At 42.7% G+C, this 13,413-nt stretch overlaps 1 protein-coding gene across 3 annotated transcripts in view; it reads left to right on the forward strand.

Annotated features, from left to right (window-relative positions):
• LGI2 (leucine rich repeat LGI family member 2) overlaps positions 1–7,101 on the forward strand; it is a 30,091-nt gene extending 22,990 nt beyond the window's left edge. For all 3 annotated transcript variants that reach the window (XM_075568445.1, XM_075568452.1, XM_075568441.1), the window contains 3 exons: positions 462–631; positions 1,216–1,380; positions 3,390–7,101. In XM_075568445.1, coding sequence (XP_075424560.1) covers positions 462–631; positions 1,216–1,380; positions 3,390–4,207 — 1,153 coding nt within the window. In that variant the 3' untranslated portion in view covers positions 4,208–7,101. The remainder of the gene's footprint in view (positions 1–461; positions 632–1,215; positions 1,381–3,389) is intronic.
• Positions 7,102–13,413: the final 6,312 nt, after the last annotated feature.

A 13,413-nucleotide genomic window follows, 5' to 3' on the forward strand; every position in this document is an offset into this window, starting at 1 on the left:
AGCAGTCATGGAGGGGTGAGTACCCATTAGGTATATATAGTGGTGGTTTTAGATGTATGTTGTAGCCCTCTCCTTGATAAAGGCAGTTCCCTGCCGAAACGTTGGACCTTTTGGTGGCACATTAAATACTCTTTTTGCATAAGACCGTGTGCCTGCTTCCCTTCTCTACCCTGTTCTCCACTGGGACGTCTGGACCTCCCTGGATCCTGCGCACCGGCAGATAAGTACCCCCTCCAGCACCATTTTGCAATGTGCATATGCTTTTCTCTACCACTGATTGAGCCACCTGTGCTGAAACAGGGATAGCCCTAGAAGCTGACCTGTTGGTGGCCCTTGAGGACTGGAGTTGGGCACCCCTGTTTTAGCAATTGCTCTCATTATTATTGCAAGCCTCCCATACTCACTGTTGCTGTCACCCTCTCTGCATCTATGTTCTTATCCCTCTCATTCTTTTTTCTTAGAGATTTAAGAGGTAATAAGTTTGAATGTGACTGCAAAGCCAAGTGGCTGTTTTCCTGGCTGAAGATGACAAATTCTACTGTATCTGACGTCTCGTGTGTCGGGCACTCGGAATATCAAGGGCAAAAGTTAAATGAAGTGACACATTTTGATTCTGAATGTATGACCACAGGTATATTCAATATTTACAAATGTCAAACAATTCCTGTATCCCATGTAAATATGCTCTGTGTTTTAGTTGGGGCAAGAGGTTTTTTTTTTGGCCTGCATTAGACTTTAAAGTTGAATTAATAATTGAATGTAAAGATTTAAAGCAACAATCCCCCATCTCATAATTTTTTGTACGTTTCTTTCAAAATCATAATAAATAGCCACGCTATCCCCAGTTTTGGGGACCCCCTCGTTCCTGAGATGTTTACCTTTTAATTTGCCGTTTTTGGTGCACCCTTTTGTGAAACCAAAAGAGCCGCCAGTCCAGGAAGCTGTACTGGCGTTAGGGCATGACATAGTATTTTCCTGTTGGATTAACCTGGTGGCCATTTTGGTTTTGACGTTAATTTCACTGTCACGTGTAAGGCACATTTCTCTGTAACCCAGGGATTCACGGAGCTTGAAGGAAGCAACAAGTGGTCAGATTTCTGCTTTAAATATACCATCAAGTCTACAATAATGTTCTTTATCAAGTAAGAGCAAAGAACTCCCTGTTTCACACATTGTGGGACTAATATGTGTTATATTTTTCATATTCATTTACAGATTTTGTTGTTCATCAGATCTTGCCCTCTCAGTCAGTGTCAGTGGATACGTTTCAGTATAAGAATGATGTCTTTGTGGCTATTGCACAGCCAAGCATGGAGAACTGTATGGTTCTAGAGTGGGATCACATCGAAATGAACTTCCGAAGCTATGACAATATCGCAGGTACATGTTGTCGGAGATGAATGCTTGCCTATTAGCAATAATCAATCAATTGCTTTACTTGGGAGCGGACTCACCAAGACCACTAGGGGTTAATCCAAAAAAAGAATCCAAGGACAATGGGATTAAAGCAGCAAAACATGCAAAATCCTATATGTGTTTTTTTAAATAAATCAGTTTGGTAGTATTAGATAATACTGACTGCATTAAAAAATAATAATAATAATAATAATAATAATAATTCAACTCCTAATGTCATTTGTAATGATTTTTGTTTAATGTACGGATTATGATTTGGTTGCTGTAGCAATTTAGAATGTTACAGTGCAGCTGCAGCATTTCACAGACTGAAGCACAGTCACAAGGCCGCCACTTAGATACCCACACAAGCAGGATATTGGCCGATCGATCTCAGGAGAAGGGATCGATCGGCAGCTTAGGTCATTATTTATCATTAAAGTTACGCAAACAGTGCATATAGTAAAACAAAAAAAAGGGGAAACTAGTACTGCTGCTTTAAAGGCTCAATAATAAATAATCCAAGTAGATTTTTTATTTTTTTTTCCCCGTCCAAAATAATTTGTGTGTAGGGGCAAAATTTCTATACTGCTTCTTGTCGCGCATGCACCACCGGCTCTTGCCTACTGCGCATGCGCGAACGGTACTTGCCTACTGCGCATGCGCGACCGGCACTAGCCGTCCGCTCGTGTGCATGTGCAATCGGCACTTGTCGGCTGCTCATGCGCGACTGGCAAGCTCCGATCGCACATGCCCCTGAACTTGCACCATGTCTCTTTCCGTATCAGGTCCAATCAAAATCTACTACCCATCCTGACCTCAAGTCAATGTTCTCATCTCTGTGCCATCCTGACAATGAGCTTTGTACATTCCAGTGTTATACTGAAGTTGCATTCAAAATTCATCAACAGTAATTAGGAGGCCGACAGAATTAGAAGATTGATTGTCAGCTCTTTATTAAGCAACTAAATTAGCGACACCTGTACTACACTTGATTAACCCTACACGGCTTGATTTTCAGTGTTGTACAGTAGAAAGCTTAACATACATTATTACAGAGAGTATAGTATATATGTGTGCTTATTAGGATTCCACTACAAATATACTTATTGCCTCTAATATCAACACGCAGGTGAAATAGGAATCCTTCCTTAACTAATGAAACAATGTTAAAATTATTCTGTGCTGTTTATTTGTAATAATCATTTCTAAATTTAACCAGGATTCCCAGCTTCAGAATAATGGTTCAGTCGTATTGATTTTACAAATATTTCGACTTGTAAAAATAGATTGACGTCTACTGTCCCGGCTAAGCTTATTCTAAAGGGTCTGTTCTCCGTTTAAAAACGGAGTTTCCCGCGCGGCGGCCGCTTCAATAGATAAGCGCTAATGGCGCTTACTATTGAAAGCCCCCGCGGCGTGGGAAAACTGGCTGGTTTTCGGCCAAAGACAGCCGCGCGCCGCCCGCGCTATTTTTAAACTGCGGGGGCAGCCGCATTAGATTCAGCCCGGCCGCTACTGTACATTTCCATTTTCAAGCATGTCCTGAGAGATGCTTAACCCATGAACTGGAACCAAAGCCAAATAGAGGAGTTCCTGTCATTTAGATGTAAAAGTCACTGTCACAAACTTGAACAATAGTATGGTTGAGTTTATTCACTTGATTTCTGCAGGTAACACTGTGTAGTGTTAAGCAGTATGGTCCTTTATGGCCGATTCACTTGAGGGGGCCATATGGTTTCTTCCAAAAAGTGTAACACACATGGAGTAGCACTTTTTTAGGAAATATGACCCCTTATATCACCACAAGGCATTTTGCGACCCACTGCCATGAATGGGTAGTAATGTATGTTATGACTCAGCCTTAAATGTACATTATCATTTCAGTAAAGTCACGTCCAACTTTTTTTGGATGTGCAAATAATTTGCAAAAAAACAAGGAAGCTCATTTTTAAGATTTAATTAAGTAATCTTTTCCATGTTATTGGTAACAGGTCAGTCGATCGTTGGATGCAAAGCTATTCTGATAGATGACCAAGTGTTTATGGTGGTGGCACAACTGTTTGGAGGCTCTCACATTTACAAGTATGACGAAAACTGGGCCAAATTCACCAAGTTTCAAGACATAGAGGTCTCACGGATTTCCAAACCAAATGACATAGAGGTGTTTCAGATCGAAAGTGAAATTTTTTTTGTCATTGCGGACAGCTCTAAAGCTGGTCTGACGACTGTGTATAAATGGAATGGCAAAGGGTTTTACTCGTACCAGTCTCTGCACGAATGGTTCAGAGACACTGATGCAGAGTTTGTTGAGATTGAAGGGAAACCTCATCTGATCTTATCCAGCCGCTCTCAAGTTCCCCTCATCCTGCAGTGGAGTAAGAGCTCTCAGAAGTTCACGCCTCATAGTGACATACCAAATATGGAAGATGTCCTCGCTGTCAAAAGTTTCAACATGAAAGATGAACTCTACATTTCATTGACCAGATTCATTGGCGACTCCCGAGTTATGAAATGGAACAGTAAGCAGTTTGTGGAGATTCAGGCTCTGCCATCTCGTGGGGCCATGACCTTGCAGCCATTTTCTTTTAAGGACAGACACTACCTAGCACTGGGAAGTGATTATACCTTCTCACAGATATACCTGTGGGACACAGAGAAGAAGACTTTCTCGAAGTTCAAGGAAATCTATGTCCAAGCACCCCGGTCCTTTACTGCTGTGTCGACCGATCGCAGGGATTTTGTCTTTGCTTCCAGCTTTAAGGGAGACACACACATTTTTGAGCATATCACTGTTGACTTGAGTTTGTGAAGGATACAGCTCTTTCAGGGGCTGCTACGTGTAGCCAGTAACCTTTCCATTGTACACCAGATGGATTGAAGATCTTCAGAAATGATAGACGGAAGATTTGTTTTTATTGGTGGCTTCTGATTTAGAAGAATAGAATCTGATTTGCATTTCAGACAGGAATGGCAAATTATTGGCTAATTGCATGACCGTGTCCATTTTAACAGTTTTCACTCATTTTGTAACTGATATTGAGCAACTGATTTGGAATGATTTTAACATATACATAGGTGCTGATGAGTAGTCCATTTTAAAGAAGGAAAATTATATTATTTCAATATTTAATGAAGATTGCTATAAACATGTAATGCATAGGCAACCACTTTATGCTTTAAGATATAAACACCTATTTGAACTTCTTGTGTGCAAAAAAGTTTCTATAATTCTATTGTTTGTAAGATATAACTGCCATTTTTTTGTACGTTTGAGCTGAAACTTTGTAGTGATATCAAAGAAGATTTTGAAGCAGAGCCAACGAATAGGTTTCCTCGTGTGCAGATACAAGGACGTATGCTATAAAGTGTGATAGCGCTATGACGCAAGTGCACAAAAAGCCCAGTTAAAGTCAATGGGGCTTTCCTACAGGTAGCGCCAAGTACACGCTTTCACACTTTTTAGAATACGGCCCATGTTGCTCAGAAAGTATGAGAGGTTAAAACTTATGGTGTCATATCTGGCCGTCTAGCAATCTCTATTGTGATACCATTAACTGTACACTAACAAACTATTCATAGATGCAGTTATACGCGAGGTTTTGAGAACACAGTGGTGCATTCTTCAGAAACACGCCATCTGAAGAAAGGGACTTTGTTGTCAAGGGACAAACAAGAACAGCTATAAATGATCTCCATGTTGGATATATGTTATGACTTGTAAGGAACTTGAGGGTTTGATATTTCCTATATTAATATAAGAGTTTTGTGTATGTGTGACCTTTTAGGGCTGTGCAGGCCTTCACATTATATAGCAAGAAAGGGGTTAAGTCCAAAAAGAGACACAGACCTAAGGGGGCGGGGGATGGGGGAGGGGTTATTGCGATGGTAATATGGAAAAACAAGAAGATGAGCATCAATATTGTGCAGTTACGGTATTGGTTAATTACAATGAAGAATGGGAGTCTATACATCTGTCGTGACCACGTGATCACTTGAGAAAGGGATCACGTGGTTACAATCAGCCCACAGTGATTTACTAAAGCTTGTCAGATGTACAGACTTTATTGAACCACAGGAACTAGGTTTTGTGGACTGTTTAGTTGCTTACATATATTTTCACAGTAAGGGCACATTGTGACTGCAGTAACCCTGAGGATGACCTCACCCTGGCATAAAAACGGTGCTGTCCATTTCTCTTATCCAATATGTAAATGTTTGTAACACTTCTGATCACCCAGTACAGTTTGTTTACACTTTCACTCGCAGTGCACGGCTATGTCTTTCTAGAGACAACCTTGGTCTCAGTTATTATCTTGGTTTGCTCTTTGGGAGGGATATAAATGAAACTTCTGACAGGGAGAAGGATTCCAACCACTCATATCCCTTTTTATAGGTGTTTAAATCCTGTTCTATACAGTTCCCTCCTGTTCTGTATCTGCATATGAGACCTAAGGTGTTCTCTATCAACATCTCCTGATTGCAAAACTGGAGCAAAAAAACAAAACTGCACCATATTCATCAAAGCAAAAAATCCCATTGCAGCCATTGGGCCTTTTTCTCTTGGCTCCATCTGCGGCAATGGTTTGTCCCAGCTTTGCAGCAGGGGAACTTTGATACATATCTTCCCTTGTGTGTGCCAGGTAATTCTGTATTATAGTCATTCAGTATCGGCAGATCTCTGAAGGAAAATGGCAGACTCAGGGCGATACGAGTTAGATATTCCATCCAACGCCTAAACATGTAGGGATCTATTTATCAAAGGGTAAATTCCGACGCAACGTTGTTATTTTGTTGCAACTCGCGCGGAAACATACCTGCGACAGGCAGCATCTATGTGTTCAACCTAGTCATTTTCAGGTATGTCTGCGCCTGACTGCGACAAGATGATGGATTTATGGAACAAGTGGGAGGCGTTAGTGCGGGGTTATATATTCGTATATCGGCGCTGGGCTATCTATTACGGAATGTAAGGCTGCGTGACTTTTGTTGACGGGTTTCTGCGTTGGTTTTCTCCGTCACCTTATACATGGCGTAAGTCTTGTTTTTTTAGCGCAGAATACTAGCGCAGCGTGTACCAAAATCTAAAACCGTAGCAATAAAAAAAAAATTACGCCACTGCTTCAGCGCACATTTACCTCTTGATACATAGAGCTCCTAAAGATGAATTGAAAATACTATGCAGATAATATCATCCAATTTCTGAGGTCAACATGAAGGATTTATAGGTATGAATGTTACACCTCAACGTGATGTTTGCAACAGTTTTTAATATGTTTTAAAATGCACTAATGTAAAGTAATTGTAGTTTATATAGTAAAGCCCATTTAATACAGACTGCAAGATGATGGAAGCATTTTTAGATTGTATATATATTGATCTTTTTGGTACATTGATGCAATTTCAATGGTTTGCTGCTAGAAATCTGTGCATTCATATAAATAAAAGAATTACAGTTAATGACTATCTTTTCTTTCTGATTTTCTATTGTTACAGGTGCAATCATAAAATTAAAGCGAGCAAAGGGTTGTTGAAAACAATAATTACTGCTTCATTTTCGTCCTTAATTGGTTTAAAATGCATGTGGCAGCAAATACATTATTACATACCACAGGAAATATTAACTATGTTACACTGCTCCTAAGCCAAAAAAGTACAGGACAGTTTATTTCCAAACTTCTACAGCACAGGAACTAAACATAACATGGCGTTGTCTGTATCAATTATTTTATCAATATCTCTCATAGCAGATTTATGTTTATTAATGCATGTCTTTTAATTGGCATGTAGCACAACTAATATAGACACAGGCACTGGTGGAACATGTTAGCATATAAATACCGTGTCCTTGAACAATTCATAAATTGGTTAATAAAAATAATTTTACCAGTAAAAGGATGTAGCACATACAGTATGTTGTGTTGTGTGTGTTGGCATTGGACGCAATGTCCACAACGAGAGTTATTACCTTTAGGTGGCGGTCTCATCCATGTCATAGGTGTGTCAGTACTTGCACCGGGCACATTGTTTGCCCTTCTAAACGTAAAGCCAGGTGATTTTGGTAACAATCCTTCTAATTTCTTTTCATGAGATAGCGGTGCGCAAACCGGGGGGGCGCAAGATTATTTAGGGGGGGCGCAGGCGGCGTGCGGCGAAACCTGGGGGCGGGCAGATGCTGTGCACGGGCGGCCAAGAAGCTCAAGCTCTGTGCTGCTGCTTCTCTGTGCTGTGGCTTGCTGTGGGGGCGTGGCCTTGCTGCGGGGGTGGGGCCTTCACTGCACACAGACAGCCCCTGCTCCTCCTGTCTGTTTCCCCGCCCCAGTTTGTAGCAGCAAACGGGGGACTGGAGCATGCTTAGTACTCCCCCCCCCCAGGTGAAAGTATGTGACTGTTATGATTGTATGTTGTGTTGTGTGTGTTGTGTCTGTATTGGTTGTGATTGAGTGTGTGTTGTGTGTGTGTGTTGTGATTGAGTGTGTGTTGTGTTGGTTGTGATTGATTGTGTGTTGTGATTGAGTGTGTGTGTTGTGTCTGTGTTGGTTGTGATTGAGTATGTGTTGTGATTGTATGTTGTAATTGAGTATGTGCTGTGTCTGTGTGTGTTGTGATTGAGTATGTGTGAGGGTGTGTGGGGGTGTTGTGATTGAGTGTGTGTGTTGTGTCTGGGGGTGTGTTATGATTGAGTGTGTGTGTTGGTTGTGATTGTGTGTGTGTGTTGTCTGTGTGTGTTGTGATTGTGTGTGTTGTGATTGAATGCAGCGGTGCGCAAACTGGGGAGGGGGCGCGAGATTATTTAGGGGGGGCGCAGACGGCGTGTGGCGAAACCTGGTGTGCGTGGGCCGGCAGACGCAGTGCACGGGAGGGCGAAAAAGCTGTGCGCGGGCGGCCAAAAAGATGTGCGCGGGCGGCCGAACAGGATAGTGCAGGTGGCGGCCACGTGATGGTGTGTGCACACATGCGGGGGCTTTGAAGGTACAGGGGAGGAGCACACCCCAGCGCTCTGATGTCAAACACCCCTCCTTCCGGTGTCTGCCCTGCAATAGCGCTGTGTTCCTGCCCTCCTCCGCTGGCAACCTGCTTTACTGTGATCCTCTGCAAGTGAGAGGGTAGGTTGCCACTATATCAATCATACTATGAATGTACAGAAATAATAAAACAAAAAAGTGAAAACACAATATTGAAAATGGAAATAAATAATACTGTAGGTTGGAGTTTGGATGACACTGGGGACAGCAAGCCAAAGAGCTGGGAAAATAAAAAGGCAAATGGGAGAAGGAAAAAAAAGGGGGGGGGGAGAGAGGGAGGGGAGGTAGCAAAGAGGTAGATGAATGCCCCCCCAAAAGGATTGCCTTTGTGCACGTACGCTCTCCCAAGCTTGGCGCTTGGGGAGACAAACAAAATTGACTTTGAAGCGCGCTCAGCAGCAGTCAATGCACACACACGCACACAGCCACTCACAAAAATAGCCCCGATCCACGCCCCCCGCTCATACTTGCAAAATTATGTAGGACACCCTGTGCTCATGCTTGGAGAGTTAGTGTCACTGCTCTCAGCGGCAGAGTGGACGCAGCCTAATTTTACAAGTGCGAGCTGTTGAAATATGTAAGTATTTAGACATATTTGTATTTACATTATATACCGTTTAATAAAGGTTTTTTTTTTCATGTGATTTTGATTACATCAGGCAGGGGGGGGGGCAGAGATATTTCATGGATGAAAAGGGGGGCTCAGCATAAAAAGTTTGCTCACCCCTGATGATAGGACACGCCAATGTTTCTTAATTAACCTCGCCACAAAGTCAGAATCACGAGTAAATGTGCATCTTCGTCAAGTGATTTTGTAACAATAATGATTCCCTAGATATCCTACCAACATCTGCCCTGATTGTATCTGTTAGATGTGGAGGATAGTTCCGATATTTAAATCAGTAGTGCTACAGTACTTAGGCTTCGGAGTCTACCAAATTGGCACTTTCGTAATATTCTGTGTAACGTGTCGAGGATGAGCTGACTAAAATATATAATAATGAATTGACTGGGCTCCCCTTATTCCATATTGATCTGGTTACGGTGTTACACCAGTGCCTGATACTTGATGGTGGGATGGGAGATGTTCCATGCACGGAACACCCTTGGCCTGGTTCTGCATTAGGGGAAGTCAACCTTGTATCAGCTCAATACAAACCAGCACCTGGAGGCTATATGGAAAAAAGCATTGCAGGGGTACAGTAATACACCAAGGTGGAGCCAGGCCCGTCCAGTAAGCAGGTAAGGCACAGCGTAATTGTCTCAGGGGGCGGCAAAATGAAGAGGAAAAGTGGTATTTAAAGGAGTAAATGCTCCACCCAAAAAAAATTGTTTCCTCTAGGTGGGAAGTATGGGGTATCCAGACCAGAATCACGTTCATTTCAGCTCTGGGGACCCCCTACTTCCCGACATACCTCCGTAGGGGGTGCCGGTATCTCCTGCTCAGGTTTAAAGCTACCGGTCACACGTGCCAATAGGAAGCCACAGCTAACTATTTGCCCGCGTGACCAGGATATTTAAACCTGAGCAGGAAATACCGGCACCCCATATGGAGGGAGGTCTGTATCTCAGGAAGAAGGGGATCCCTAGAGCTGAAATGAACGGGGTTTATCTCTGGAGACCCCATGCTTCCCACCCAGGGGAAAATAATTGAGGCTGGGAAATGGGCGTCCTTAATAGAGCTTGCCTACTGTTGGCACATTAACCTAGGGACGGACCTGTGTGCAACAACAGCTATGCTAAATGCAGACTTGTTTTGATTTTGTACAGTGGCTTCTAATACACTGAATCACTCTACATCTGTATCTTACATTTAAAAAGGAAAAATAAGACAACTGTTTCATGGGCATCAATTTGCACTCTGCAGGGTGCATGGCACGTTGTTGCTAAGGTGTGTTGGATTTATTGCAGAGTGCAGAGGAAAGTCAGTCTGCATTGTGTTCTTGAAAGGACTGTGCAGAAGGATGATCTCCCAATGGAAAGATCCCCCATCATTTCTTCATCCCCCAAGGGAACATGACAAACAAAATGCGGAGAAAACAAATAATGAGCTGGTGAGCCGTGCTCCAGGGACCTCGCTCTGGTGCACACAGTCTCTCCTGTTTATGTTCCTTCTCGTGTCCTGTATTCTGGTGCCTTTGTGTTCCAGATCGTTGTATCCTGTAGGGAGTGTTTGTCTCCTTTATAATAAAGTGGTGGCCTGATTGTAATGTTTTGTGCTACAATGCACAAAGCTATTGGGAATACATGGAGGATGTTAAAGGCTGTGACATCAGTGAATATTCACTTCTGCAAAACATCAGCCGACACTTGTCTCTAGTTTCTTTTTTGCAGCATAATCTTATTGATTTACTACAACTCATTGAAATTAACTGTGAGGAGAAAAACAAAACACTTTTCTTTTGACTTTACTGAACAATGGCTTTTCTCCAGTCTGTTATGTTGTACATTTCTGATTGCTTTACGTGTAATATTTTCTTAATTCTATATTGTGTTGAACACACTTCCTGCAATTTCTGTAAGATATCCTACATATATTTGCCATGTAATGCCCAGTTTGCTATCTAACTTGAGACATGTAATCCTGATGTCAGGAAAACAGATTTGGTCTACATACTCAATGATCCAAGTGAGATGGTGCTAAACGGATTATATTGAATATATCACCCTTTTTATTGACAAACTCAGTAATAGGGAGGAGTGGCTCAGTGAGTAAAGACACTGACTAGCACTGAGATTAAAGCAGAGGAGCCTGGTTCAATTTCCAGTGTCAGCTCCTTGTGACCTTAGGGCTGGGACCCGCTGCGCCCGGCGGCGCGGGCGGCCGCGTGAGCGTTCCCCACCAGCAGGGGAATCCTTCTGAGCAGGTCCCAGTCCCCCCTCGCTACACGGCTCACTACGCGCTGTGACGCGTCAGCCGCCAGGGGAAGCAAGAAAATTGTGATCCCGAGCGGTGACGCGTCACATGGTGCACTGATGAGCCTATCAGCGGCGGGGGCGGGAACGGGAGCTGTCAGACAGCTTCCTACACAAGGTAAGGGTGTGTGTGTGTGTGTGTGTGTGTGTGTGTGTGTGTGTGTGTGTGTGTGTGTGTGTGTGTGTGTGTCAGCGTGTCAGCGTGTCAGCGTGTCAGCGTGTAGGAGGGGGGGGAAGGGGGAGGAAGTGGGAGCTTACCTTCCTTCCAGCAGCCCGCAGCAGCTTCCTCCTGCAGCCCGGGAGACCGAGCCCATGGAGAGAGGGGGGGGGGAGTAGCGGGTCCCTCCGCTCAAACCACGCCCCCCTCCCACTCCCGCCCCCCTCCCGCTCCGGCTCCCTACAGACCGCATATCGCGGTCTGTGCCTGTCAGCGCGCCGCCTGTCTGCAGTGCGGGCGCGCTGGCTGAGGGAGCGGGGCCTTAGCCTTAGGCAAGTCACTTTATCTCCCTGTGCCTCAGGCACCAAAAACATAGATTGTGAGCTCCACGGGGCAGGGACTGTGTCTGCAAAATGTATCTGTAAAGCGCTATGTAAAACTAGCAGCGCTATACAAGAACATGCTAAAAAAAAATAATAGGCATTTCTTCTGTAAAGGCTCTGTGTTGTTTTTCTGCAACTCAAGAAACAATCTGCAGCAAATGCCATTTGTTTGTTAGTTTGGTAATTATATTTTTTTGTTACTTGTAATGTAAGTAACGGTTCCACATAAACTGTGTGTAGCTTAAGTACAGTATATTCCTAGAGCGAAGAACCATGTTCCATAAATTTCATGTAGGCACACAAAACTAATTAGAATATTCTTTGTACTATAACCAATTAGCAAGTTTTAGTATGTATTTTCTGAGCACATCGGGATATCTATTTGCAGTGAGCGAAAGTAGGACCATTTACCGCTACACAAAGGATCATTCTGATGCTCGGTGAGGGGAAACATGTTTGCAATCAATAATCCTTAAGTTATATCCTTTCATGGACTGTAAAATATTCGATGTACCGCGGCTCACATGGAGCAATAAGCATTATTTTGCACTTTGATGGAGAAGAGTGATGCTTGCATGAGCATCTTTCTTTTAATGATTTCCTCTATGAAACAAGAGTGGGGATTTTGGTCTTAAATCTGCAGAGAATCTGAATGAATTATCTACAATAATTTTAACTTTTTATATTTGGGAAATGAGGGTTTAATAAAACACCTTCTTTGGGACCTGCTGTTGTTTTATGCAGGGTTAATCAAAGAGAATGAGCAATGTTCAGTCAAAAAGGCATACCAAGACACCAAAAGGATGCTCAAAAAAGTATATTGTAAATATTGTAATAGGGTCACCGTGATAAGAACCCAAATGATCACACAAAGTTATATACAACGTGTAAAAAGAAAGTGACATTACAGCAATATAATCATCAACTTTAAAAATGCAATATAAAGCTGAATACCTTACCGAACATTTGTAGAAAAATAGCAGGCGAACACAGTAGCGTATGAGACTTGACTTTTCGGGATGTAAAATTACAGACGGCCGCCGTCATTTTAGCCTTGCACGTCACAATGTCAAATAATGATGTCAGTGCATATGACAGTGCATATATCAGTGCATATGACTCGTAACTAATGTCAGTATTACATTTCAACCTCTATAGTGTTTATGCAGAGGATGGTGCAATCCATATAAATGGAAAAAATTATCTTAGTGAAGGATATATTATAAAGGACTCAATAAGGTGCCTGGAAACGCGATCCAGGTGGAGCGCCACACCCTGTGTGGGGAGGAACCACCACGTACACCGAGCGGACAGGCACCACTGGAGAACAAAACCAATTGAGGTAAATTTCCAATCACATCAATATAAATATTGTGAATAAAATCCCATAAACATTGTATCACATGCAAAACGACTCATTATTATACCAGATCTTAAATCGAGTTCTCCAAATCACATAATAACATTGTATCATACCTCAATGTGAGTATCCAAAATCACAGTGCAATTTAACAACCAACATATTTACAAAATACAA

Source organism: Ascaphus truei, chromosome 1 (genome assembly GCF_040206685.1).
Source record: "Ascaphus truei isolate aAscTru1 chromosome 1, aAscTru1.hap1, whole genome shotgun sequence".
Taxonomy (NCBI): domain Eukaryota; kingdom Metazoa; phylum Chordata; class Amphibia; order Anura; family Ascaphidae; genus Ascaphus; species Ascaphus truei.